Here is a 26,314-nt window from a genome sequence, read left to right on the forward strand (position 1 = left end):
GTCCTGATTTCTAACCGTTACTTTAGCATCTTTTACGCAAGTCCACTTTGAATAACTTCTTCGAGTATATACAAATATGCAAGTCGAGACAGAACAAGGCAAAACAAAAATTACTTGATTTACTATAATGTTTCAACCATTCACAGCTTTAGTAAATAAAAGTGTCTTCAGATTAAATAATGGGTGATTATTTCTGTAAAGCTGCTAGGTACAAGATTTGTCCTCTTTGTCTTGTGTAAAGAATGATGCCTACAGTTATAAATGATGGCTCTGCAGAGCTCCAATTGTAATAATGAGGAAATATAGATTTATTTATTATAATACATTTTAATTGGTAAAGTGAAACAGTGACTACAAAGAGATCATAATGGATTAGTTGTATTAATAGTGTGAGACGACTCAGAAACAAATATATACTATATACTTCAAAGTGGTACAGAATGGAAAAGGGCACTAAAACAAAGCCTTGAGGTACACCACACACACTGTTGAGTAGGTATAGAACTCTGAAAGGGAAGTGAACAACAAAAATCAAACTTTCAATATAAAATTTGCTATATTAGTTGAAAATTACACAATTATCCACTCAAATTATGTCCTATTTTTCTATGCCGCCCTTGCGTTTCCCAGAATTACTTTTATTTTATTTTATTTATTTAGATAAGATAAATGTAATGCAGTTCTCTTTAAAAAAGCAACATTGACATCCAACTCTTGTTATAAAAATCTAGGTTGACTGATTCAAAAGGACCAATTCATGAAGACAATGAGAATCCTGAACAAAACATATATTTCAAATTGGTTGTTAAAGTTAAAGATAACTTCATTACGTCTGCCTTAGAGATAGGGTGAGAAGCTTGGTCATCAGGGAGGGACTCAGAGTAGAGCTGCTGCTCCTTCACATCGGGAGGAGCCAGTTGAGGTGGCTCGGGCATCTGGTTAGGATGCCTCCAGGACTCCTCCCTGGTGAGGTGTTCCGGGCACGTCCCACTGGGAGGAGGCACCAGGACACGCTGGAGGGAATATGTTTCTCAGCTGGCCTGGGAACGCCTTGGGATTCCCCCGGAGGAGCTGGAACAAGTAACTGGGGAGAGGGAAGTCTGGGCCTCTCAGACTGTTACCCCTGCGACCCGACCCCGGATAAGCGGAAGATGGATGGATGGATGGATATTAAAGTTATTAGAGCACTTATGTTTTGAACATAGAAGTCAAGCATAACTTCATAAAATATACCAATATCCGTCATGAGTGGAAAAGAACAAAAAATAAAACCTTAAAGACTCAGGAGGCTTATAATAATGTTTAAGGGTTTTTTACCTCATTTTTTCAGTTTTCTGTGATCAGTTAATCCGGTATATTTCTCCTCTTTAAGAAGAGGAGAAATCTGTTTGGTAGAGTTTTGTCTCAGTGCAAAAAAGATGTGGGAGACATGAAGAAGAGAAATGATGAAAAAAAATTCTTTGTCCGTCGTCAATCTTTCTCAAAGCTTCCTCTTCCCTTCACTCAAGAGATGAGGAAGCTAACAATGAAGCCATGTTTTCCAAACTCCTCATCATATTCTTCAATACATGAACTTTTTTTCCCACTTGTGTTTGACAGCTCTGAGAATCTCCCTCTGCGTCAAGCTTTGCATGATCTTCCTTTGTTTTTACAAAGACACCAGGGAGTTAAAGGAAGATGCAAATCCTCTTCAGATATCTTTTTTTTGTTTCTGCATGAAAATATGCGGTCTTTTGCTTATGAGGCTGTGGTGTTGCACATGTTTGTGAAAGCTGTTTTTGTTGTCTTGTGCAAGGTGGTTAAAAAGAGGAATTGTGTATGAACTCAGCATCCATCAATGGTTACTTAGTTTAGGTTTTAGATTCACTGTGTGCCATAAGAAGGCAGAGATGAAATAAATTCAGCCATGACTAGCTTGTTCTTTTTTCCAACGTGCAAGCAGTCAGAGAGCAAAACAATCTTCAATGCATTTTCGGAGCACTTGGCACTTAGTTGGACAGCATTTTTTTTAAATTATTCTTTCAGATTTGAATCCCATTTCATATTTTAACATTTTATGAAAGGCATAAAATAGAAATCTAAAGGTGAACCAAAGGTGAAAAGACTAAAATCAGGCTGGAGAGGAAATTTAGTGGTGAAGTTGGAGTTTATCTAAATATCTGAGGCTATTTTATCATTCAGATCTCATTTAATTGAGTAGCTGCCTGGTAATAACCCTCTAAAATCTGACAAAAAGAGCCCAAAGTAAAGCACTTAGGACTGAACTGCTGGGGTATCTAAATGTGGTCATTTTTATAAATGCATACAGATCATATAACTTGATTTTGGAATGCTTGTTTTATATGGTGAAACTTACCTTATACTAAGAAATAAATAGTTGTGCAAAATTCTGCTCGATAATTGCCAAAAAAGTTTGCATTTGAAACCAGATATTTACATTCACAGTAAAAAAAAGTCACATAGCTCATTTTGTGTTTTAGAATGTCTAAAATATTAATAGATGACAAAAGCAAAATGAAGGGAAACTATTGAAGTGTCTTAGAGATTTATTGTTCAAACTAAGAAGTGACCTTCATCTACTAGCATTTTGTGGAATCACCTTTTAAACTGTATGGCTTGGATTAAATATTTCTGGAATCCTTCAACAAGTTTCTTGCATAATCTTGCTCAAATTGTGGTCACATTCTTGTATTTATAAAACAGAATTGTGTTATATAGATGCTGCTATATGCCACACAAAATGTTGTTAGGTTTTGGCTGATTTTTCCTGCCCTTCTCTTGCTTATTGCAGGCAAAGTGTTGAACACAGACCTGCGCCACTACCTCAGTCTGCAGTTTCAGAAGGGCTCGCTCGACCACAAACTCCAGCAGATCATACGAGACAACCTCTACCTACGCACCATACCCTGTAAGTACTCCAAGCACGCTCCTACACAAGGCTCTTAAAACGCAGCTGCAGACCACGCATGTGCATCCTAACCCACTTTCAGCATATGTATGCTTTTATGTAAAGCACCTTCTGGGAGTATTGAAGATGCTGTGGGAAATGGAAATCTGCATTAGCACTCATTTTCCATTAAATAGTTCCGCACATACACAAAATCACTGCCACTAAGAAACACACGTCACCCTGCATTGTTATCCGCAGCTCCTTGTGAGGCACACTAAAAAGCACACACTTAAGCATCACTATAGCAACGCAGCCAAGGACATCTCTTGAACTCCCATGTAACTTATTTACTTCTATAAGGCATCATCACTGTGATCAAAGTCACATTTTGCCCATAAATAGCACTTCTTTTTTATGGCTGGCTGTGATTTCCTTTGCTGACTCTGTATTCTATGCGGTCAACGCCATTTTTTCTTATTTGAGATCAATAATGAGAGAGCTAAATAAGGTTGAAATTGGGAACCGACAGAAACGCTGCAAAGAATGGCAGCTGTGTTGTTGGCTGTAATTTATGCCTAATGAAAATGTGTTTGTAGTTTCCATTTGCTAAAAGTGTTGCAAAGCAACCATGGGTTCCAATTTCTTCGAAATAAAACTTTCCTTTTCTCATCAGAGTACGTGGAAATACTGCTTGGTGGCACAGTGTTTGGAGGGTCTAACAATATATACAATTCCCCTTTTCTCAGGGAAGAAAATTTTATCAATACAAAACAGCAAATGGATGGAAAATGTATTACTGTCATCAGAAATACTGATCATGTTATTTTTCCAGGCTTTAGGGATGCAATCTTTTAAAAGAATATGAGTCATAGAAATTGTCAGCATAAAAGACTAAATTGCTAAAGTGCAACATTGAAGTCCAAATGAACAGTTCCACTGGCTGCAATAATGAAAGTTGTTGGGTATAATACATGTCCAATAAGTACTCCAGATTTAAAATAGTATATATATATATTTTTTTTACTTTTTTATTCAGATTTTCCAGTGCATGTCACATCTCACACATCTTACATCTTAGAGGTTACATGTAGAAATTCACATGTTATGTTCTAAAAAAGGGGTTTGTTTGTCCAAGGTCTTAAAGAAAAGACAAGAAAAAACAATAGTAATAGTAAAAATAAATAAATAAAAAATAAAAATACAAAGAGGAATCTCCCATTCATTAATCGCAATTTCCATCAGTTGTGGTTCGAAATGAATGTTTGAATTGAGGACCATTTTTCTATAAAGATATCACTTTTCATCTGAAGTTTTGCCGTAATTTGTTCCATATGATAAACCTCCCTCACTCTATTTTTCCATTGGGAAATCGTTGGGGGCTGAGGCTTCAGCCATGAGACTGTAATCATTTTCTTTGCGAGGACAAGATCTTTAAGATGTAAGTCTTAAAGATTTAGGTATTCTGGAAAATACCTAGTATTATAAAGGATGGTTCTAGGGGAATTGTAATGCCCAGGCAATTATTAATTTCCTTTTGTATTCCTGTCCAATATGTTGATAATTTTGGACAGTCCCAAAATATATGAGTGAAGTCTCCAATTAGTCCACAACCTCTCCAACATTTATCAGAAGTGTGGTTAAATCTAGATATAAGAAGAGGAATCCTGAAAAATCTAATTTTGATTTTCCATTCAAATTCTCTTAACATTGGACTATTTGATATTCTATGACCCTCCCTAAACATTTTTTCCCAGTCCTCATCATTAATTATGATATTCATTTCTAGTTCCCATTTCCCTTTGATATCTTTTGTATCTGTAATTACTTCCTCTTGCAATATTTTGTAAATATAGGATATGAATTTGGTTGTTATATTTCCTTTTATTACAGAGAGAAAGACGTTTTCTATGTTTGAGGGGGGCATTTGTATGTTTTCCCATTCCTTATGTTTCTGCAGGTAGTGTCTCATTTGTAAATATTTATACAGGTCATGGGTTGGAAGATTATATTTTCATTGAAGTTGCTGAAAGGACATTAGGCTTCCACCTTCAAACATTTGATCTATTAGAATCAATCCTTTTTCAACCCAGTTTTGTAGTCCAGATGTAGGAAGAAATTCAGAATTATGGTCGAGCCGTATAAGTCTACATAAGGAATTGGGTAGATTTATTATCTTTTTAATCTTTGCCCATGTTAATAGAGTAAACTTAACCCATTCATTATTAATTTTATTCTTTGTCCATGTGTTTTAAATAGTATTATTTTTGATAAGATTTTAAATTAAGTTTTAAATTTGATTCCCATTATAAGAGTAAAGAAAGAAAATAATCTACTTTCTGTTTCTGAATTGGACTGATTGGACAGTCTGACTTCGCTTCAGTGATTTTGATACAGGTTTTACTGGACAAAGTATTTATTAAATCCTTTTCATAGAAACAGACTTCCACTAATATTTTCTACACCCCACAAATGCGTATTTCCAAAGTTTTAGGAAAGGCCATCTTTTGTACACAGTACTGTCACTGTAACTCATGCCTCTTCAAGACATGAAGATGCTCTATTTACAACTTGTATATACAAGTGTGAGATTTGTTAACAAAACAATCCTATTATGTTTCATTTATATACTTTATTTCTCTTTTATTTTCCAAATAGAGGATTGTCCCTGCAAACACTGGTCACTTTCTGCCCTTTCCTTGCTTTCTCTCCTTACCTTTTTGTTGTTTTCCTGTCTGTCCCCTATGCTTTCATGTACCTGTGAGTCGTGTTCTGAGTCGTGTTGTTTCCTGGGCTGTTGGCTTTAAACTGAATAGTTATTGGATTTTTTCCTCTTAAAGCTCAGTTGCACAGGGAGTATTTTTGGGCCAGTTACAGTGGTTGGACACAACATGATTACAGAGGGATTTCTCTGCCACTGCTGCTGCCTGTCATTCTCACCTCTTTAGTTTAAACACACCTGCACATACTGCCTTCTGTTGCTCGTGTATCTCCTACTTCTAACATAGCTGTTCATTGCAATTGTAGCCTCTAACCACTATTCATCAGCAGCCGTCAGTGGGCTAACTCCACGAGTCTGGCTCTCTAATCCCCTGCTTGAATTACTGTCTTAATGAGCAAGAGACAGGGACTTGCACAGTGACGGCACCTCCATCATTCTACTCCCCGCTTTCAGTCTTCCATACGTCTCCGATTCAGTTTTACTCTCTCTCTCTCTTTCTGTTACTTCTACCTCTGAATTATGTATTGAATACAAAGAAATACAAAAATATGGGGCTTTTATTTGAATAAAGCACTAATAACAGTTTAAAGAGACAAAAGATCACATGAATGAGATTGTAAACATATTTTAATGTTGAGTGTATTCCACCTTCTGAAGTCATTATGTTGCAATATCAGAAGCATCACCTCCTCCACAACTGACGTGGCCTGAGATTGCATCCTACTTACAATTACATAAACATACTATACAACTGCATGCTTGGTGAAAAGAAAGAATACCCTCATTTATTGGCTTTTATGTAACAAGCTTAATGGAATGATCTCTTCACATCGTCAATTAATTGGTTCTAAAATTAATTAAATCTCTAAATTATTCATAAAACAAAAGCAAAGCAGAAATAGAAAAGGGAGTGAAAAGTTAACCCTGAGAGGTTGCCACCAGGTTCTGCTGATCAGATTTACTTGATTGATCACCTTGATCACCTCAAAAGGAAATTTACTGCTCTAAAACATGCAGATATGTTCAACAACAGCATTGAAAGGAGATCTGCAACTTCCCTAAAGAAGTACTTGTGACTGCCCTTCAAGGTAGGATGTCCACACAACTGGAATTCTGTCATTCTAAAGAGAGAGCATTTATTTACAAGAGGAAACCATTTGCCAATCTTCCCCCAGAGTGGGCATCCCAGAATTTCACCCCAACATCAGATGCGCAATGGTCAGAAAAACTATAAACAAGATAAGACAGGACAAGGGCTTCCTCCCAGACTCTATAGGCTGCAGGTATCACATGAAATATTAAAAATATATTTAAAAAATAAAATTCTGATACCTAGAAAGAATGATGGCATGACTGAGATTTGGAACGTTAGGTATGAATAAATCAAATTGTTCTTTGACCAAAGCTTGGGACTGCTATCAACTCAATCCTAAATATGCATGCAAAATAAAACCACTAAGGTGTTACAATAACCTAGTCAAAGTCAACTGAATGCTTAGTTGTGTATAAGTGAATGTCTGGTAGTGAAGCAAAAATGTCCTCCACAAAAATGTGAAAGACAGAGAAAGTCACAACTCTTTCAGGTTATAATAGCTAAAGGTGGTTCTTCAAGTTACTAAATTATAGCGTGTATTTATTTTCTTACATCCAGTTTTTTTGTTCCTGCATTGTAATTGTAAAAAATATTCCAACCTAAGCTGTTTTGTTCTTGTGAAGTTGAGGTCTAAGTTATTTTAGAAACTGATAAAAACTAGATCATGTTTATTATGTTTTGATATTTGAAATCCTCAACATGACATTGGAAATGCTTTCTTTTCATCATAAGTGTATCACTACGCTTATGCAGAAAATGCAAATTAGGCTTTTATGTCATCTACTGCATCTTTGAAGTGAGGTTTATTATCAGAACACCATTTGAGTATTCTCATCTGCACCTGAAAGTGACATTGGCCATGCACTGTCAGGAGTCCTCAGCATCACATTCAAACCCACTTAGTAATCCCTCTGGTACATATTTTAACATCAAGTCTCTTAAGGATATTTCAAAAAGCAAATTTTACTCTCAATGTTTTAATGTACAGCACATAAAAGGATGAGTTTTATAGCAAAAGTGTTCTAATGGACAACCCCTTAAAGGTTGTTGGATGACATTGTTTAAATTTGCTTAATTATATAGGGCATTTATATGGACACACCTGCGATATCAACAGTAGTGGGAAGCGGACACACTCGCATGCCGTGAAATCCCTGGACAATTGCCAGCTCTTGTCACTAAAATGCTTGCTGTGCATTCTTCAAACTTTACTCTTGGGAACAGACCGGGCAAACTCAACTCTCATTAGTTTTATGCAGACATCTGGTTTTTGAATATTTCAGAAGTGTGTATAGAAAGTGGCCAACGCTTAAATTTGAACAGATGGTGTCAGAACTAAACCAGACCTGGCTGCTGATTCTATCCTGACAGAGTGATATTTGGTTCATTTTGAGCTATGCTATTAATTTTTAGGTGTTGTTTGGTTAAATATTCACATTTATTTTGAATCTAAATGTTAAAACTCAGTAGTTTAGGTAACAATACATTTTGACATATGTAACCACATGACAGCTTCCCCATTATTCCGTTTACCATATTGAAGAATTCTAAAGCAGACTAATTGCAGAAAATGTTTGCCCACAATTTTATGGCTTTGAGAGGTTTGAGTTCAAATCTATCAGACTTTCCAGTTCATTGAGAATTGATGCTCAAGGCTGTGTTGACTGTAGAAAAGAAAAAATCGAATGCATCAGTAACAAGTATCTGTGCGTGACAAGCTGGCAGCAGTGGAGTGGACTAATACAGCCACAAGACAAGTCGCTCTTTGGAAAATGGGGGTGTTGGTTGCTACATTTCAACTCTCAAAACTCAACCCCTGCTCAGTCCCGTGCTTGCAATTTTGCTCTTCCAGGAAAAAGGCCCAACTTCACATCTTTCGGGTGCTGAAGCTCGAGTGGTCATTTTCTCGTTGTGACAAATCAATACCTGTCTGTCTTCTTTAGAGGTATTAAAGGCAGGTTCAGGGAGTCATGGACTGCCGCTAAATTGCAAAGTCCTGGCCTATGCAGTTCACACAGTTTGTCGAAAATCAAAGCTGATGATAAACAAGCCGATGTGAAGATGGATTTAACCCCAAATGTTTGTGACAATCATGCAGACAGCAAGAGGATTAGCAGGCTTGGTTTGTGTCGGTGTGCCAGTGGTCCACTTTACACACTGTCATCCTCTCATATCACTGTAACATATCTCTGTCTGTATTGGTGTTCTACCGACACCATAAGGTCAGTTCTGCTGAACCAAAGTAATTTGAAGTCGTAGTTAATATCATTCTGGTTTTTACATCAAGATTGAAACACTAAATAAGACTATTCAGTAAGAAGCAAGATTGTGCATTCAATGAGTCAGTGATAAAGGGATAGCAAGAGAGTCTATTCTGCAAAAACACAAAATCTTATCAAGGATTTTTGTCTAGCTTTTAGTTCAAATATCTTAGTGCATTTGAAATAAGACAAAACTAGCTTACAAGTAACTTTTCTGCTATATATAGGAGCTTATTTTAAGTAAATATTTCTTGAATATGGATGAAACCGTACCAGTTTCACTGTCAGATTATCTCACTTGTATATGGAAAAAAGCTTGTTATAAGTGGAATAATCTGTCAGTGGAACTAGTACTTAGTTTTGTCTAATTTCAAAAAACAAAAAAAATATTGGGTAAGATTTTTTGTTTTTGCACTGTAATACTGTCCATGTGTGGCAAATATTTAGCTTGATGCGAATGGAATCAGATTTGCATATTCCAACCAGGAGAGGGCAAAAAGAGGAGGATTATTTAGAAACAGGGAGTACACAAGGTTACATGGAGTCGTTTGACTGCCCACTGTGATAAGAGATTGGTGTGAAGAGTTTAACCTCAAAATAACTCATTCACTTAAACAAACTGTACTAGTGCAACTGCTCAGCAGTACAGGTGAAAATCACGTCAAACAGTCATACATCTTTATGCTAAGATCACTCTCCTTGATGAAATGGAGAGTTGCATATATAATTTCCTCATTTCCTTTTTTCTTGTCTTCCCTTTCTTCATATTTTATAATTATTGCAGCCTATCATGGGATGAAAGAAGACTATTGTGTATGGTAAATATGTAAAATGAATCACATTTCTAGTTAAAAATAAAAGGAATCTAATCTACAGGACAACATTAATATCTTAAACATCTTGACAATGCCTTTCTTGTTTTTTCAGAAAAAGGCTTTAAAAAAAGACCATCTGAATTTCTTTCTAACTTTTTCAGCATCAAAGTCCTGAACCTCTATTTCTGAAGTACCATCTTGAAACTGCACAAATCCCCCATGTTAAATTTATTGCCTGCCTCTTCTGACTGACTAGGTCTCATATTCCTTTTGACATTCTCTCAGTACAGATAGTTATAAAAGATTGCAGTGAAACCTTTGAGGGCCAAATTGACATATATTTTGAAATCATTGGTATGTTTTTCACAAATATGTTCAAGTATTTTCTTTCATGTTCATGAGTGATGGTGGGTTTGATAGAATAGATTGGTGTCTTGATGTTGTGGACTGTCAGCTTGGTTTTAGTTGTATTTCTAGTTAGTTCATGTTTATCTGATAATCTCTCATGTTGGCTTGTATTGTTTTCACACATCAGTAGCATCAGTCAGATCTCCTGAGCTTTAGTTTTCCTCTGCTCACAACTGAAAACCATTCTGCTTATTAACTCATCTGTAAGCTATTGCAGTAATCACTCCTCATGATTATTTACACTGCAAAAACACTTAATCTCACCAAATATTTTTGGTCTAGTTTCTTGTGCAAACATAACTAAATTACAGGTAACTTTTCAGCACAATATGGGAGCTTAAGTCAGAAATATCCTTAATATTGATGAAAAAGTAATAGTTATAAGTGAAATAACCTGCCAGTGGAACAAAATATTTTAACTTATAATATGAAAATAATGTCTTGCTCCTTTGGCAGATTAATTTACTTATAACATTTTCATAAATATTAAGAAATTATTTACTTAAAACAATCTCCTACATAGTGCTGAAAAGGTACTTGTAGGTTAGTTTTGTCTTATTTCAAGATTACTAATTAAGCTGAAAACTAGAACAAAATTACTTGGTAAGATTTTGTATTTCTGCAGTCTAAGCACTTAGATTTTCCTTGACTTTCTGTTGTTTACCCATGCTTCTTTTCCAGTTTTCTTTTAGTTTGCTTAGTCTGATTTCTCAATAATTCCATACCACCATGGAAATGTAGCCTAGGCCTGAATGCAAACAGTCATAAAAATTACAAATACATCAAAGATGTAATTAGAGTGCCGTTTTTGAAGAAATTGACTGAGCTTTTTTTCCCCTACCACCCAGGAGATATGTGAGCTGGAAAACTTCCAATCAGAATTTAGATTTACTTCCAAGCCTCATCATTATTGCATGGATGACTGCCAACCACTGTTTTCACGTAATTTGTATACCTCAAAAATAAAACATGAAACATTTGAATGTGTTTAGCAGGTTCTTTGAAGAGACACGTTAGCTTTGCCCATCTGTTTCCAGTGTTTATGCAGATGAAAACAGGTTCGTTGCCATACATAACAATGATCTCCAGACATGAAATTTGCTGATCTTGTTTAACTCAAGAGGAGCTACACTGAAACATTACCTGATGAGTCCACCGCTATGCATAATGAAAATATTTCTTCTTTTTGATGACCCACCTGCACATTAGGCTCCTTTTGTCCGGCAGTAACACTCTATTGACACATACGTAAAGTTTTTTGTGTTTTAAAAAAACACTGTGGAATATTTAGTCTCAAAAGCCAATTGCACTAATGTGAAAGTATGACAAGATGTTTAAAGGGCCGTTTCAAAGTGTGCTGCTTTTATGTTGCCCTCAGCAACAACTCTACAATGAGAAGCTTATGGTAGATATCAGTTTGACATCCAGGAACAATTCTTGGGAAGATTTTTGACAAATACATAACTGCTTGACAAGCAATTGGCCTATAAGGGGCATTTTGAGGGACCTTAGTTATTGCCAGAAGAAAAACAAGTTGTTAATGAGAGGCATTCTTTCACACAAAGTAAAATTACCTGCTTTTACTAAGATAAACTTTAAAGAGAAGTGTTAGGGATTTTGTATGCCTGTGTGTCGTTTTTGTTTTTGTGTTTTTACTGCTCTGTACCTGAGCAGAGGAGCTGTCACAGTCCAATTAGGGAGAAAATGTAAGAGGGAAAAAATAAAAGAAAGCAGCAATATAAAGTTGGTTAATAGGCCATTGAGCCTCCAGACGTCTTTTCACTGCTAATTGGCACAGACTCTATACTTTTCCCAAAAAATCTGCTTTAGAGATGCTACTGCTTCTTTCAGTGAGATTTCAAAATAGTTGCATCATAAGCCTTGAATGCCACTTAAGGTTATATCAATAAAACAGTGTTATCAAAAGGATTCTTTGTTGTATGAGGTGAATATAAAACTGCAGCTTATTGTCACTTCTACTTGAATACATGTTGCTAACATGTATTCAGACTAGATAGGATTCTTTTATATACCAGAAATTCATAAGAATTTCACATAAATAGACTTTGACTGCTCAGCTCTGGTTTCCTTTCATGTTTTCAGTTCCACAGGCTAGTTGTTGCATTAATATATTTACCAGAATATTTGCCTTGTCTAGACAGCAGTACATATATTGATCAGTGAAAAACAGATGAGTTATAACTCTGATTTGTCTGAACACACCAGGCTCGGGTGACAATCAACGTTTTGCAAGCCTTTGTGCCATTAAATCACTGAAGGATGCGCTTTTAAAATTTAGATAAGGGCCTATTCACACCAGATCAAGACTGACTGGTGATCGCTAAGGTTCAAGTGATTATGTAGCCCTCACTGGACTGCACCAAGTTTGGAAATTCTTCCTCAAGGTAAATGATAATCAATGTGCCAGTCATCTTGTGCAATAACTTTGGCACGGCATGGTGCATGTGTTAATGCAGAAGAAAACAGGCTGGCTGCCAAAATCCAAACTTCATAATTTTATCCCGATTAATGTGAGCTGATCACACCAAGGTCACGTTCTCATCAACATTCCAACTCTAGTGAATGTTATAAACCTATTGGTCACTGCTTTTTTTTTTCCCCTGTCATCATTTTCTTTTTTTTCTCAGTCTATATTTATTAGCATACAGGCGATGGAATGTTAATTTTTCTGCTGCTTAGTGAGATCCACAAGCAACTCAGTGTGTATAATAGGCGGACAACTAAGATCATTATATTGAATTATAATGGTCTTGGAGTGCCGCTTTCCCAGTGTGGGTAGAATCAATGTTGTCAGATCTGCTTCTGATGGTCAGTTGACCCAACGATGGCTCAAGACTTGAGTCACAAATTATGGATTAGCTACCACTACTGCTGCAGGCTCCACCCTGCTGCCCTAAATATGCTGATGTGCAGCCACCACAGTAATGAGCCTCATTGGTCTTACTACATTTTATTACATTTGGGGGTTTTTACGACCTTATCCAAGACCCCTTAGAGACCATCCATTTTTCTGGCTGATTAATATGTTGTTCTGTATTATTGTGGTGTAACAGGAGGCTTGACCACAGCAAGATGGGAAAGTGGAGGATTACAATTTCATTGTTCAAGCATTTAAACACAAACATATAAAGGCTTGTTTTTTCCAGGCTTGAGCAAACTAATTTTTCAATGTCAACTGAATTTAAAATGAATGACTACACAAGGAAATGCTGAAACTTTTGGCTCAATCAAGTGTTTGTAGTTGTTTCTAATGAAAAAAAGGAAAAATGGAGTAAAAAGCAATGTCATAGCAATCCTGCTTACTTACTCCATTCTGTAAAATATGATCTGCGGAATTTATTTGAGCCAAAATAAAAACAGCAATGTTGAATTTAGTGACCTCAAGAGGAAGCCTCTCCAAAGGAAGTGACATTCTTGCATTTCTTAATAACTCAAGCTAAATGCAGTAAAGAAGCTCAAATGGAGCCAGAGCTAGTGTGTGAGGTTGAGAGGTTCCGGCTAGAAATAGTTGGTCTCACCTCGACCCATGGCTCTGGTTCTGGAACCAGTCTCCTTGAGAGGGGCTGGACATACTTCCACTCTGGAATTGCCCACGGTGAGAGGCGTCGGGCAGGAGTGGGCATACTTGTTGCTCCCCATCTCGGCGCCTGTACGTTGGGGTTTACCCCAGTGAACAAGAGGGTAGCCTCCCTCAGCCTATGGGTGGGGGGACGAGTCCTGACTGTTGTTTGTGCTTATGGGCTGAACGATTACCTACCCTTCTTGGAGTCCTTAGAGGGGGTACTGGAGAGTGCCCCTCCTGGGGACTCTCTTGTTCTGCTGGGGGACTTCAACGCTCACGTGGCCAATGACAGTGAGACCTGGAGGGGCGTGATTGGGAGGAACGGCCCCCTCGATCTGAACTCGAGTGGTGTTCTGTTGTTGGACTTCTGTGCTCATCATGGATTGTCCATAACAAACACCATGTTCAGGCATAAGGGTGTCCATATGTGCACTTGGCACCAGGACACCCTAGGCCGCAGTTTGATGATCAACTTTGTCATCGTTTCATCGGATCTGCGGCCGTATGTCTTGGACACTCGGGTGAAGAGAGGTGCGGAGCTGTCCACTGACCACTATCTGGTGGTGAGTTGGCTCCGGTGGTGGGGGAGGAAGCCGGTCAGACCTGGCAGGCCCAAACGTGTTGTTAGTGTCTTCTGGGAACGTCTGGCTGAATCCCCTGTGAGACGGAGCTTTAACTTCCATCTCTGGCAGAACTTTGAACATGTTCTAGAGGAGGTGGGGGACATTGAGTCTGAGTGGACCATGTTCCGTGCCTCCATTATCAAGGCGGCTTATCGGAGCTGTGGCTGCAAGGTTGTCGGTGCCTGTCGCGGCGGCAACCCTCGAACCTGTTGGTGGACACCTTCGGTGAGGGATGCTGTCAGGCTGAAGAAGGAGTCCTATCGGGCCTTTTTGGGCTGTGGGACTCCAGAAGCAGCTGATGGGTACCTGCGGGCAAAGCGGCAGGTACCGGGTGGTTGCTGAGGCAAAAACTTGGGCGTGGGAGGAGTTTGGAGAGGCCATTTAGAAAGACTTCCGCATGGCTTCGAGGCGATTCTGGTCCACCATCCGGTGTCTCAGAAGGGGAAAGCAGTACAGCACCAACACTGTTTATAGTGGGGATGGTGTGCTGCTGACCTCAACTCGGGACGTTGAGGGCCTGTGGGCAATACTTCAAAGACCTCCTCAATCCCACCAACATGCCTTCCATTGAGGGAGCTGAGCCTGGGGACTCTGGGTTGGGCTCTCCATTATCTGGATTGCCGAGGTGGTTAAAAAGCTCCTCGGTGGCAAGGCCCCGGGGGTGGATGAGATTCGCCTGGAGTTCCTTAAAGCTCTGGATGTTGCAGGGTTATGGTGGCTGATGCGACTCTGCAATATTGCAGACTACTTCGAAGACCTCCTCAATCAAATGAAGGGTTTGAAACAAAGCACAGAGAAATTGTTTATTTCTGTGTGCACTGTTCTGCTTCCCTTGCAAAAAACAAAAAAAATCTGACACCATTTGAATGTTCATCTTAGTAGAAAACATTCCTCCAATCAACACTCGTGTAGTCTGTGGCTTCGCCTGGGGAGCAAAAGCTGCCCGCAGAATACCTTCATGTCATTTGTATTCAGGTTACTCTTTATGACAGTGAATGAACCTCAATCACACCAGGAGGTTACACAACTCATTACTTCATCACAATTCTCATCTATAATTAACACTACTGTTTTCTGATTTTAGCTGTTGCAACATACAGTATGTTACAACAGCTCTCTTGTATATCAAGAGACTCCCAGTAATAATTTTAAAAGCGGCAGTCACTCATAGGAGATGAAAAAATCCAGGTCTGTTGGTGTTCCACAGGGCTTTATGAGCTGTCAATGTTTTACAATATGCCATCAAACTCCAAGGATTTTTGTCTAAAATGAAACGCTGAGTCCATCCACTAGAGATTTGGACACCACTGATCTGCAAAACAAGATGTGACCTTGTATTTACTGTGCATGCAGAACAACAACAAAAAAACACACGTCTTATCTCTGCAGTGACATAGTACAAGAATACATAAGTGCTTGATTTTCTGGGATTTTTGGCCGTTAAAAGTTTTTGGATCTGACTGACTGGTTTTATCAAAATAGCACAACGTCTGCATCTAACGGCTGCATTATCAAATGGTCTCTTGTCTGCACTTCCGTTCTTATGTGAAAACATGTCAAGAACTGCATGTTTATCTGTGTCTCATCTTTATGCTTTTCCAGGCACCACACGGCTTCCACGAGAGGGGGAAGTGCCTGGGGTGGACTACAACTTCATCAGCGTTGGAGACTTCAGGATCCTGGAGGAAAGTGGGCTCCTTCTGGAGAGTGGGACCTACGATGGTATGTATATATGTTCTGTGTGAGAAACCTTCGAATTTAAGTAACGGCATAGATTCATACTGTATATGTAATTCAACATTGCTAAACATGGTGAAATGTTGAAAGGCAGAAGTGTTATAAATAAATCACAAATACGAAGTTTTAAAAACTATAAATTAGCAGTCCAGACACCCACATCCACAAGATGATGAAGCATTATGTTGACATGGAGCATGATTCATAAAATGTGTCTGACTGTCTGGAACACATTTTTTTGTTAACCAAACACACTGAGTCCTAAGTCTCACCCCTGAATAATAATATTTTACACAGCAAGAACTTTTACATATAATTATTATCTTTATTTTTACCCCACAAATGTGTGTGTTTGTGTGTCGATCATCGGTGCTGTGTCAGTGTTATTGTCAGTGTTATTGTTAGCCTTCTTTGAAGTTGGCTAACACTAGTTATCTAACCAAGCTAGCTAACATTACTGCCTATACTTTATTCTTCATGTGTATTATTTGTGTCGGCGTGTCTCTCTGTGTGTCTGACATCCTCGATGAGAAAACCAAAAATGAAAATGTGTTGAATGACATTCAAAACTTGCTCATCAATGTGTTCAAGGTTATTTCTTTTATTATCTCAATCAATAAAATAAAAATGTATAGCTATATAAATAAATGCATAAATAAATGAGCTGAAAAAGAATAGAGTGCTTTCTTTGGGTCGGGGAGGATGTCCTGCCCCAAGTGGAGTGGGAGATTGACAGACAGATTGGCACAGTGTCTGCAGTGAAGCGGGCGCTGTACCAGTCTGTCGAGGTGAAGAGAGAGCTGAGTCAAAAAGCGAAGCTCTTGATTTACCTGTCTAAGTTCCTACCCTAATCTATGATCATGAGCTTTGGGTCATGTCCGAAAGAACGAGGTCACAGATACAAGCGGCTGAAATTAGTGTCGTTTTTTTAGGGTGTCTGGGCTCTCCCTTAGAGAGAGAAGGTCAGTCATCTGGGAGGGAATCAGAGTAGAGCCGCTGCTCCTTCAGTAGAGAGGAGAGGTTAGCTAGCTAGTTTCAAGAAAAGTGCTCTTTCTATCCCACACATACATAATGGACACTGACATTGTTCCAACATTGCTGTTGTAAAATTGCTGTTTCGTTTTAAAATTGTTCTACAAATCTTCACAAATGTTCTACAATTTATTCTAAAAATGCTTTAAAAAGTGAAAAATGAAAATATTTCAAACATGAAATAATACTCGTGTGAAATGAAATACAGCAGAAAGTATCATACTAAACATTATTTTGTATCAAAATGACAAAAGTAGCATAAAAACACATTGATTTAAACACGGGTCCAAAAAGACCCACTCATGGAAGACTGTATAGTCAATATGTTATGCATCAGAGGGTTAAAATGGTTAATTAACCCTTTATTTAAGTCCAATTCAACAATTAGCTGATTTCAGTGAAGTCAGATTGACTCAGCTGCAATTCTCTTTTTGGCTGTTAGTGAATTACTTTTTCTTTTTCCTCTTTTTCTTTGAATTTAATGTGTTGATAATTATTTTTCTTTCTCAAATCGTGCACAGATTACCGTACACAAAAGGTACATCAAAGCTACACTATACTTTTAAGTCATGAAATCAGATGTATCCACTGAAATAAGTGGAAAATATACCATCTTAGTTGGCTGCCAAGAGGTGTTTGCTTCAACCCTCAATCCTGTCTCAGTCCTTTCAGTAATTGCTTGGAGAAGGACAGCGACACCTAAGTGACACCTGGAAGTACTTTGTGGACAGGACTTTGGGCATTGACGCAGAGCAGAGACTATGTCTATGTCAGTAAATCGAATCCTTTGCTAAATCAAAGGATGATGAAGGGCCTCAGCTAATAGCTAGGAAGCTATCTAGTCTTTTCCAGATTAGCTGTTGCAGTCATTTCTGCTGCTAAAATTACTGATATAAATAGGAGAAGGTAAAACAGCTGCAACTTTATTATAATTAAAATAATTGGAAATGGCATCCCATAAAGCAGGGCAATGATCTTTCTTTCTGAGCATCACTCTGTGATCAGATGTTTTTCTCTCCATTTCTCAGGTTCTCTGTGGCTTTCTCACAACCCCACATTCACAGATGATGACACAGTGCGAGAGTAAACAAGTCTTCTTCTCTCAGTTGTTTTCACCCTTTCTCCCCTTCCAGTCATAACCCCAAGGCAAACACGATAGTTGTCAACAGCACTGCATGACCTCTGTAAAATCTCTGCGACAGCCCGGGTGAAATATTTTAATACGATGAAAGTGTTGTGCTGGTGGAACAATAATTTCTGCCAACAGCGCAGGAAGATGTTTGTTGTATGTTAATCAGTTGTTCTTAATCCTGGCAAAACTATCTCATGAAGGTAAAATGGAATCAAAGAGGTGCAAAGGGAAAAGTTTTTTCATTTTTTTTGATGTAACATTATGCACACCTGCTTGTATTTCCACAGTATTCTAACAGGCCTGTGGCTTACATGCTCATATATTGTTTCAAGCCCCTATCTTTACATTTATTATCTGTGTCAGCATGTTCAAGTGAAAATTGTACCCATAAACTATTAACATTCAGTCGACGAGGTGTGGATAGGCAAGCAGATGTAGCACCTGCTGGTGACCTTCTGTAAACCAGCCAACCTCTTGATCCCACCGGCTGTTTACACAGGCACACATCAGGACACATTTGCGTTCTTACTTTCAAGTCATGCTTTATTCATGGGACAAATCAGCAGCCATATTTTTCTCCCTTGCTCACAGACATAAACAGTATGCTTAGTTCATCATCAGACATCCAAAACATCAGCTCTGAGAGCGGTACCCCATATTTTTCACCTTAAGCTGTTTATAAATGTTTATAAGGCAGCACTTTGATGAGGTAAACACAATATACAGTTTTATGTTAAAGGATTAATACCCTGAATTTTTTTTTCTTAGAAAACAACCACAAAGTTCAATATATTTTTCATGATGCACCAACACAAAGTATTTTTTTTTCACTTAAAAATAAACATCTTAAAAGTGATTGGCTGTTGAGCTTCTGTGAACTTCTATTTTGAATTCTTGGCACAGATTCTCAATTGGACTTAGGTTAAAATTTTGGCTGAGTCATTCTAACACATTAGTATGATTTGGACTAAACCAGAGGTGTTAAACTAATTTTCATTGTAGGCCAATAAAAATGATGTTCATGGATATCCTCTTGGGGCCTGCTGTGGCAGAATGTATTAATAAAACTATCAATAAAACTGTTAAAATATTTTCTCTGTATTCAGTGGGAATGTCCTAAAATCTTTACACATTGATGCAAAGAATACAAACAACATTAACTTGATTTGACTATTTGATTTGAATATTCAAGCAAATAACTGTTATCTTGAAGTTCTATGTGTGTGGCCATCTGGAGTCTTGGGGGTCATGCAAATATCTATGGTGATCCACATTTGGCCCTTGACCCACATATCTTGAATTTGACACATATTGTCTAAACCATTTCAGTTTGTCTTGTTAAACTAAAACATAAGTGGACTCTAATTTCTAATTTGGTGGCTTTTGAAGGAAACTGATTTTATTTAGGGGTAAAAGTGGCTGCAGATTTTGTCAATGTTCAATAGTTTCATTTCATAATTATGCCCTATATTTTGTTGATCTCATTCAAAAAATCCCTTTGAAATACATGTACTTTTGTGGATATATGTAAAAAAAAATGTAAGTACTTTTGAAAGGGATTGTATCTTAAAAGTTTGCAACATTCGTTGAGGTATTTACAGTAAAGAGTACAAAAACAGGGATGTTTTGTGTTAGACTGTCCGCATCGTAACCTTTTATTTTAATATAATGGAACATGTGCTTTTTCTCAGGATTCAAATGTCTTGGAAAGTCAGATGGTCTCACTGTATTTCTTTCATAAAGGAACTGGAAAGGAGGATTTATCTCATTGCACAATGATTATGGCAATGACACGATAATCTTCCCATTCTTTTTAAGCTCATTCTTCTTGGAGGCAAATCCGAGCTGCTGTGAAATGGGAGAGGATTTTTCCAAAAGTCTGGGGGGGAAACCTCCGGTTTCATCAAAATGTACCATTACTGCACTGTTCTATCATTTCCTATCTTTTGCTGCTTATAAGTTATGAAATTGAAAGATAAAGTCTAATCCTTTTCCAAAGTGAAGGAGTTTCACAGGTGAGATTAGTTTGGTGCTTGATGTGCACAGATGCATTTCTTCGTCTGTGGATTTGTGAATCTCTATCAGTTTACATATACAGATAAAATGACCAGTGGGGCAATCGGCCAATGTTAAAGGGGAGTATTATGTGTTTTCCAGCCGCATAGTGATTTTATAGTACAATCAAGTAACCACATTACATTCAGTGACTAAAACACATGTTGTATATATCAAACATTATAACATAAACATAAATCCATGTCTACGTTTGAATAAATGATCTAAAAATTTAAATATCAGTAGCTGACAATCCAGCAAGAAGATGTTACTCTAACTGGAGCCAGGAGGGTTTCCACCTTTGTAAAATGTTGACATTAGACAGAGGCAGGGGCATCGAGAGCAAACAGCAGACAAGCATACAGTAGCTGAATTGAAAGGATGCAGAGATTCTCAGCTTCCAATGAAAGCAGTGTAAGCAGGACTGGCTGGTTGTGAGGAGACATGTGGATTAGCCCTGAAAAGTTGGGAGATTTTGGTACAGTAACCCCGTGAGGGAATACTCTGATAGCAGTTACCCCTTCCTCTTCCCTTACTCATAAGCCCAGTCAGCAGAACGCACTGCCCGGCTTCTGTGGAAGACAGTGTTGAGCTCCCAGCTGCACAGGGAACATAAAGAGGAGCTGAAAGTAATCGGACCGGGGAATGGGATTTATTCCATTTAGCCCTGCTTGAAGTGCGGCCCATTTTTGTGTGAAAAGGGAGGAATAAACAAGGACATTTGTTCCTTTTATTGCTCACATGGGTTTCAGTCCTTCATTGAAGAGTTCATGAATTACCTTCAGTTTATTAGTGTACAGTAAGTGAGTTGTGCTCAAGGTACTGAGCTAATGGGATTCTTAGCTAATCATAATGCTTCCACTAATAGTCCCAAATGGCTTGCCTGAATGCTTATTATGTTAATGGATCCTGCACAGATTTTTTTTCTCCATTTTTAAATATTTTATTGGAGTCATGTCACATGTGATGTTCATCCTTCTTTATCAATGATCCTTTCATAAATGGTCCTATTAACTCTACCTTTCCTGTGAAACACAATAATCTTCACGAAATCAATGTGTGTAATTTCACAATTACAAAGAAGTGCTTGGATGAAGCATTTGGTAAGCTATTGCATTCCATGTCTGCTAGTTTAAGTGATTTTAATGTAAATAACCCAAACAATATCACTGGTGATCAAACAACAGATCTGTCTCTTGATTTATCTTTAACATAAATTTCAGCTGAAGATGGATTCTTGACCTTAACTGTCGCACTTTAAAAGATAAAAGAAGATATTTTGCACAATTTTAAGTGCAATATTAAATAATAGAACATGAAAATCTAATAGTTCACTTAAAATGCAGCATAGATGTATTTTTTAGTGAAGACTTAAGCTGACTAATATTTAGATGTCAAGAAGAAGACTCTGTCTAAGGGGCTGATTCAGAAATTATGACCTAGTTCTAATATGTGAAAAGAGAATATGGGAAAGAGAAGAGACACAAAGACTCTGTCCATAATCTCATCAGCATCTGCTTAAAACAAAGGGAAAAGTGCCTTTTAGGTCCAACACAAGCTGTAGTATCACTTGCCCAAGGAACTGGCAGGATCCCAACAAACAGGCAGCTTCCTTGTCGACCATCCCTTTGGCTCAGAGACATGTCTGGCCACAGATGACAGCACTGCTTCTGGGGGCCAACAGAGGTCACTTTCAGAAAGGAAAGCGACACTGGTCTCGTATGCTTTGGATTGGAATATCTGGAGGTTAATGCAAAGAAGTTGTGTTGAGATACATTACTGAATGAAGTAAAGAAAACACTGAAGATGGGTGAAAAATACTAAAAATGGTAGAGCTTTACTTTGACATGAAAAAACAAAAGACACAAAGAAAGAATTGATCACAAACACAGTTCCAAACAACTGCCAGGTCCCAGAGACTTGTGTCAGTATGGTTGCTTTGGCTTCTTGCTATTTTGAAATTTGTTTTTGTGCTCAGTAAAGAAACCTTCTCATGTCAAACAGGCTGAGGTGAATACGCAAATCCACTCGATTCAAATCTGCCTTAACGGCTCGTCCGGGCTTACCCTTCTCCGATTCATATTGATTTCTCTGGTAGGATTTCTACTGAGTCAATCAGCGAACAGAAGGAGTTGTTGTAAACGATAACGTTGATTCTCTGCCTTGTTTTAGAATTGTAGTCTACATGTAGATTTAGCAATGGCAGTGACACTTCTCTCTTTGCAATGGAGGATGGTTGTTTACAGCAGGGGTGTCCAAAGTCGGTCCTGGAGGGCCGCCATCCTGTGTGTTTTAGTTCTCTCCCTGGTTTAACGCACATGGATCCAATGATGGCTCATTAGAGGCCTTAGGAGAACATTGACAAGCTGAGAAGGTTGTTACTACAACCAGGGAGAGAACAAAAACATGCAGGATGCCGGCCCTTGAGGACCGACTTTGGACACGCCTGGTTTACAGCGTAGGCAATTTCTGGTGTGGTTCATACGCCTTACATACATCACAGCCAAACATTAGCGATTGGGTAAAATTTAATACCTGAACAGAAACCATTCTTTCAGAAAACAATCAGTTGTCAATACCTGAGAGGCAAGATCCTCTGTAAGGGGCAAACTGTAGACCAATGGGCAGGTTTTCACTAGGGTAAGAACAATTTTAAGGTGAAGTTAAATGAATTTGACGTCAAACAGCCAATGAGCGAAAGAATGAACAGAACAGACTTGAAAATTGCACTAATGTGACGTTTTCCCTGTTTTCCTTGACCCAAACAAATTGTCTGCTGAAAGCTGTTCTGTACTTTGAATGTGAAATGGTGACATCATCATCATTAATGATCGAGTTAAGAGGAAAGTGTGGTGCAATAAATGTTATTTTCATAATTTTCTACAATAAAATCCCAATGTCATGTTTTCCTGACATCATACAGCTTTTTACCTTTGCATAAATATTCAAAGAATCTACTTGTATGTCCATGCTGTTATTGATATGTTGCTAACTTTAGTAAAGGCTAGTTGAGCCGCATGCTGTCGTACTTTCTGGCAAGCAGAATTGGAAGCCATCTGTGCCAGGGACTCACAGCGGGACTTTCTGAGTGTGATGGTTCCTCTGGGTACCCCTATTCAACCTGAACCAAGCCAGTGGACCAAAACTGACTAGCCCTGTTCAAGACTAGCGGCACAGCTGACAGGAAAAACTGACATTGTTAGAAAAGAGCTAATTCATTCCCTGATCTCTACACTGATTTATTAAGCTAACGCTGACTAAAATTGTACAAGTTAACATTGCTCAATCAGTTAAATTAATGAAAACTAAAACATTTTTTGGCAGTGATATTGCAAATATATATATTTTTTTTTAAGTAAGGAGAACTAATTGGGTTTTACTGTGTAATTTGCTGCAAAGAAATACAAACATTTTCCCAAATGGACGTCTATTCCAATCCAGTTGCTTTGGAGCCCCGTGGCATTAACGAGTCACATCTTATGAGACAAAAAAAGGAAAGAAGATTAAATTGGATTTGAATGTGAATGGAGCATTAGGTCATAGTTGAATGGTTGTTTGACTGTGTATCTGTCTGCTCTGTCTGATTGTGGCAAGATGAAGGGGCTTGTGACCTTGTGCAGCCTCTACAGAGTGTCATTGACGACAGGAATCTTTTCATTTCCACTAGCTGAGCCCACGACCATGAAATGGGTTGCACACTCTTTGAAAGAGTCGGCTCACTCTTCCCCCCGGCTCATCAACTTTGTGACACGAGGTTCACAAGTACCGCCGGACAAGCTTCCCGGGCTCATCTGCTTATGAGGCTTGCCATCATTTGTAAAGGCAAATGGTGCCACAAATCTTCACTGACACACTGCTTTCACACACTTCTCTATATGCAGCACACATTTATCAGGGGCCAAGACACATGTTTGTAAGTAATTAATCACAGAGGTAGCGTCTGGCTGATGAATGTCAGTGTGCAGCGGGGGACAGGCAGGGATTAGACAGCACACCCAATCTCTCCCCGCTATCGTTATGCAACTCCTGTTAATGAAGCCATCTTTGACAAATGCGGATGACTGTCATTTAGTAAACACAGAGTTGCATGTCAACAGAGGAGGGGCCGGCTTTCATCCAGCCTCCCTCTCCTCCTCAATCTTCCCCCTGCTTTGAAGGGAGATCGGCAATCGCAGCTCGCTTTGTATTGTCGTTAGCATGCCTGCAGAGATGAGGCCGGGTTCAAGATGAGCTCACTTATCAGAAAAGCAGTTGCGGTGTCGGTGTTAGTGCTGTAAAGCTGCTGGAATGACTGTGATGTTGTCCTCAGAGCCCTCTGTTCTTTGCACGTTATGCTGATGTCAGCTTTCTTTTCTTTTCCCTCATGCTATAAAAAGATCTAGAGTTGATAAATGCTGCTTCCACAAAAACAGCATTTGTTATGTTGGTGTGTTAAAACTTAAGTACATCAAAAAGCACAGCATATCACAGCTCCTTCACAACTGGGAGTAACTTAAAGTATGATCAAGTCGATGGCAGCTAATTAAATTGCCAGAGATTCCCATTTCCCTGTGGTATTTCTCTACATACTTTAATTAATCTAATTACATTCCTTGTTTTAGCTGAGATTGCTTATTGTAAGAACTATGTAAATATTTTATCTTCCAAATGGATTGCCAGAAAATAATCTAGTGGTTTTAGAGTAAACACATTTGACAGAGCAACGCTTAAAAAACAAATAATCATAATAGATGGTCTGAATATAAATTAGTGGGCACATTATTTATAATCCTAATGGAGGTGGAATAATTACTTATTCTGTGCCTAAATTGCATTCCACATACTGCTCACCAGCCCATAGATAGATGGATCACCCCACGAGTTAAATGAGAAAAGAATTTAACAAAGTTTTGCACTTCATCCCCTTCTCTTTAAGGGTGCTGTGATTTCTTTGGATATTAATGCTCAGTATACACAAGGTCTTTCTTCATCAAGGAAAAAACACGAAGTGAGAGATAGATAATTGCTGTATTCAATGATCAGTGTAATTAGTTGCTGGCAAATTCCAAGTGAAGTGATTTTAATGTTACATGAGTCATGACCGCCCTGTGGTGCAGTTATTGAGGGAAAACAAAGCAGAAGGTTAAGAGACGTGAAAATTATGCAGAGGAGGAAGTATAAGGAATAAGGAACTTGGGAGTCTGAGGTACTGCTGTGTGACATTTTGAGAATATAATCAGCTTATTTGATTAATGTTAGATGTACTGGTTTATATCTCACCTATGATAAACAGGCAGATATACCACAAATATATTTTTATCATTTGCTTTCTTGTTGATTAGAGCTCCAGATTCTGTATTTCTATTGTTTCATCTTTCTTTCTTTCTTTCTTTCTTTTTTTCCATTAACAAGGTAACTACTATGGGACCCCCAAGCCTCCAGCAGAGCCCAACCTGGTGCAGCCTGACCTGGTGGATCAGGTGCTGTTTGATGAGGACTTCAGCGGTGAGGTTCCCAGGAAGCGCACCACCTCAGTCAGTAAGATGGATAGGAAGGATAGCGCCGTACCTGAGGAGGAGGATGATGATGAGAGGCCCCCGCTGGTCAATGGATTGCCTGGTCAGTTCATTTCAAAGCACAGCGAGTTATATTAAACAGCAGTGATTCCACCTTTGTCGTCTTATTGTTACAAAGATAGGTTTTTGTAACTGTTTTTCTTTCACATTTGCCAATTTTACACATTTTTAAGTGCCTGCTGTGTATTCGACTGGACCCTGTTCAGTCAATGTATCATCATCAAGTCACACTGGACTGTAAGTTGCATTATTCAAAAAAATGCATTGTGAAGAGGAAAAAAACATATAAAATGCATTTATTTGGAAACTGTACAACATATGTAATCTGATGACAAGTTGGGTTCAGGTACCTGCTTTTCAATGATCTTACGGAAACTGTCAACCTAAGCTTGGAGGTCTGCTGGCCGTTTC

At 38.4% G+C, this 26,314-nt stretch overlaps 1 protein-coding gene across 2 annotated transcripts in view; it reads left to right on the forward strand.

Annotated features, from left to right (window-relative positions):
- Nucleotides 1-26,314, forward strand: part of magi3b (membrane associated guanylate kinase, WW and PDZ domain containing 3b) — a 147,624-nt gene that overhangs the window by 89,499 nt on the left and 31,811 nt on the right. For both annotated transcript variants that reach the window (XM_028002941.1, XM_028002940.1), the window contains exons 2-4: nucleotides 2,792-2,908; nucleotides 15,995-16,114; nucleotides 25,740-25,946. In XM_028002941.1, coding sequence (XP_027858742.1) covers nucleotides 2,792-2,908; nucleotides 15,995-16,114; nucleotides 25,740-25,946 — 444 coding nt within the window. The remainder of the gene's footprint in view (nucleotides 1-2,791; nucleotides 2,909-15,994; nucleotides 16,115-25,739; nucleotides 25,947-26,314) is intronic.

Source organism: Xiphophorus couchianus, chromosome 20 (genome assembly GCF_001444195.1).
Source record: "Xiphophorus couchianus chromosome 20, X_couchianus-1.0, whole genome shotgun sequence".
Classification (NCBI taxonomy): domain Eukaryota; kingdom Metazoa; phylum Chordata; class Actinopteri; order Cyprinodontiformes; family Poeciliidae; genus Xiphophorus; species Xiphophorus couchianus.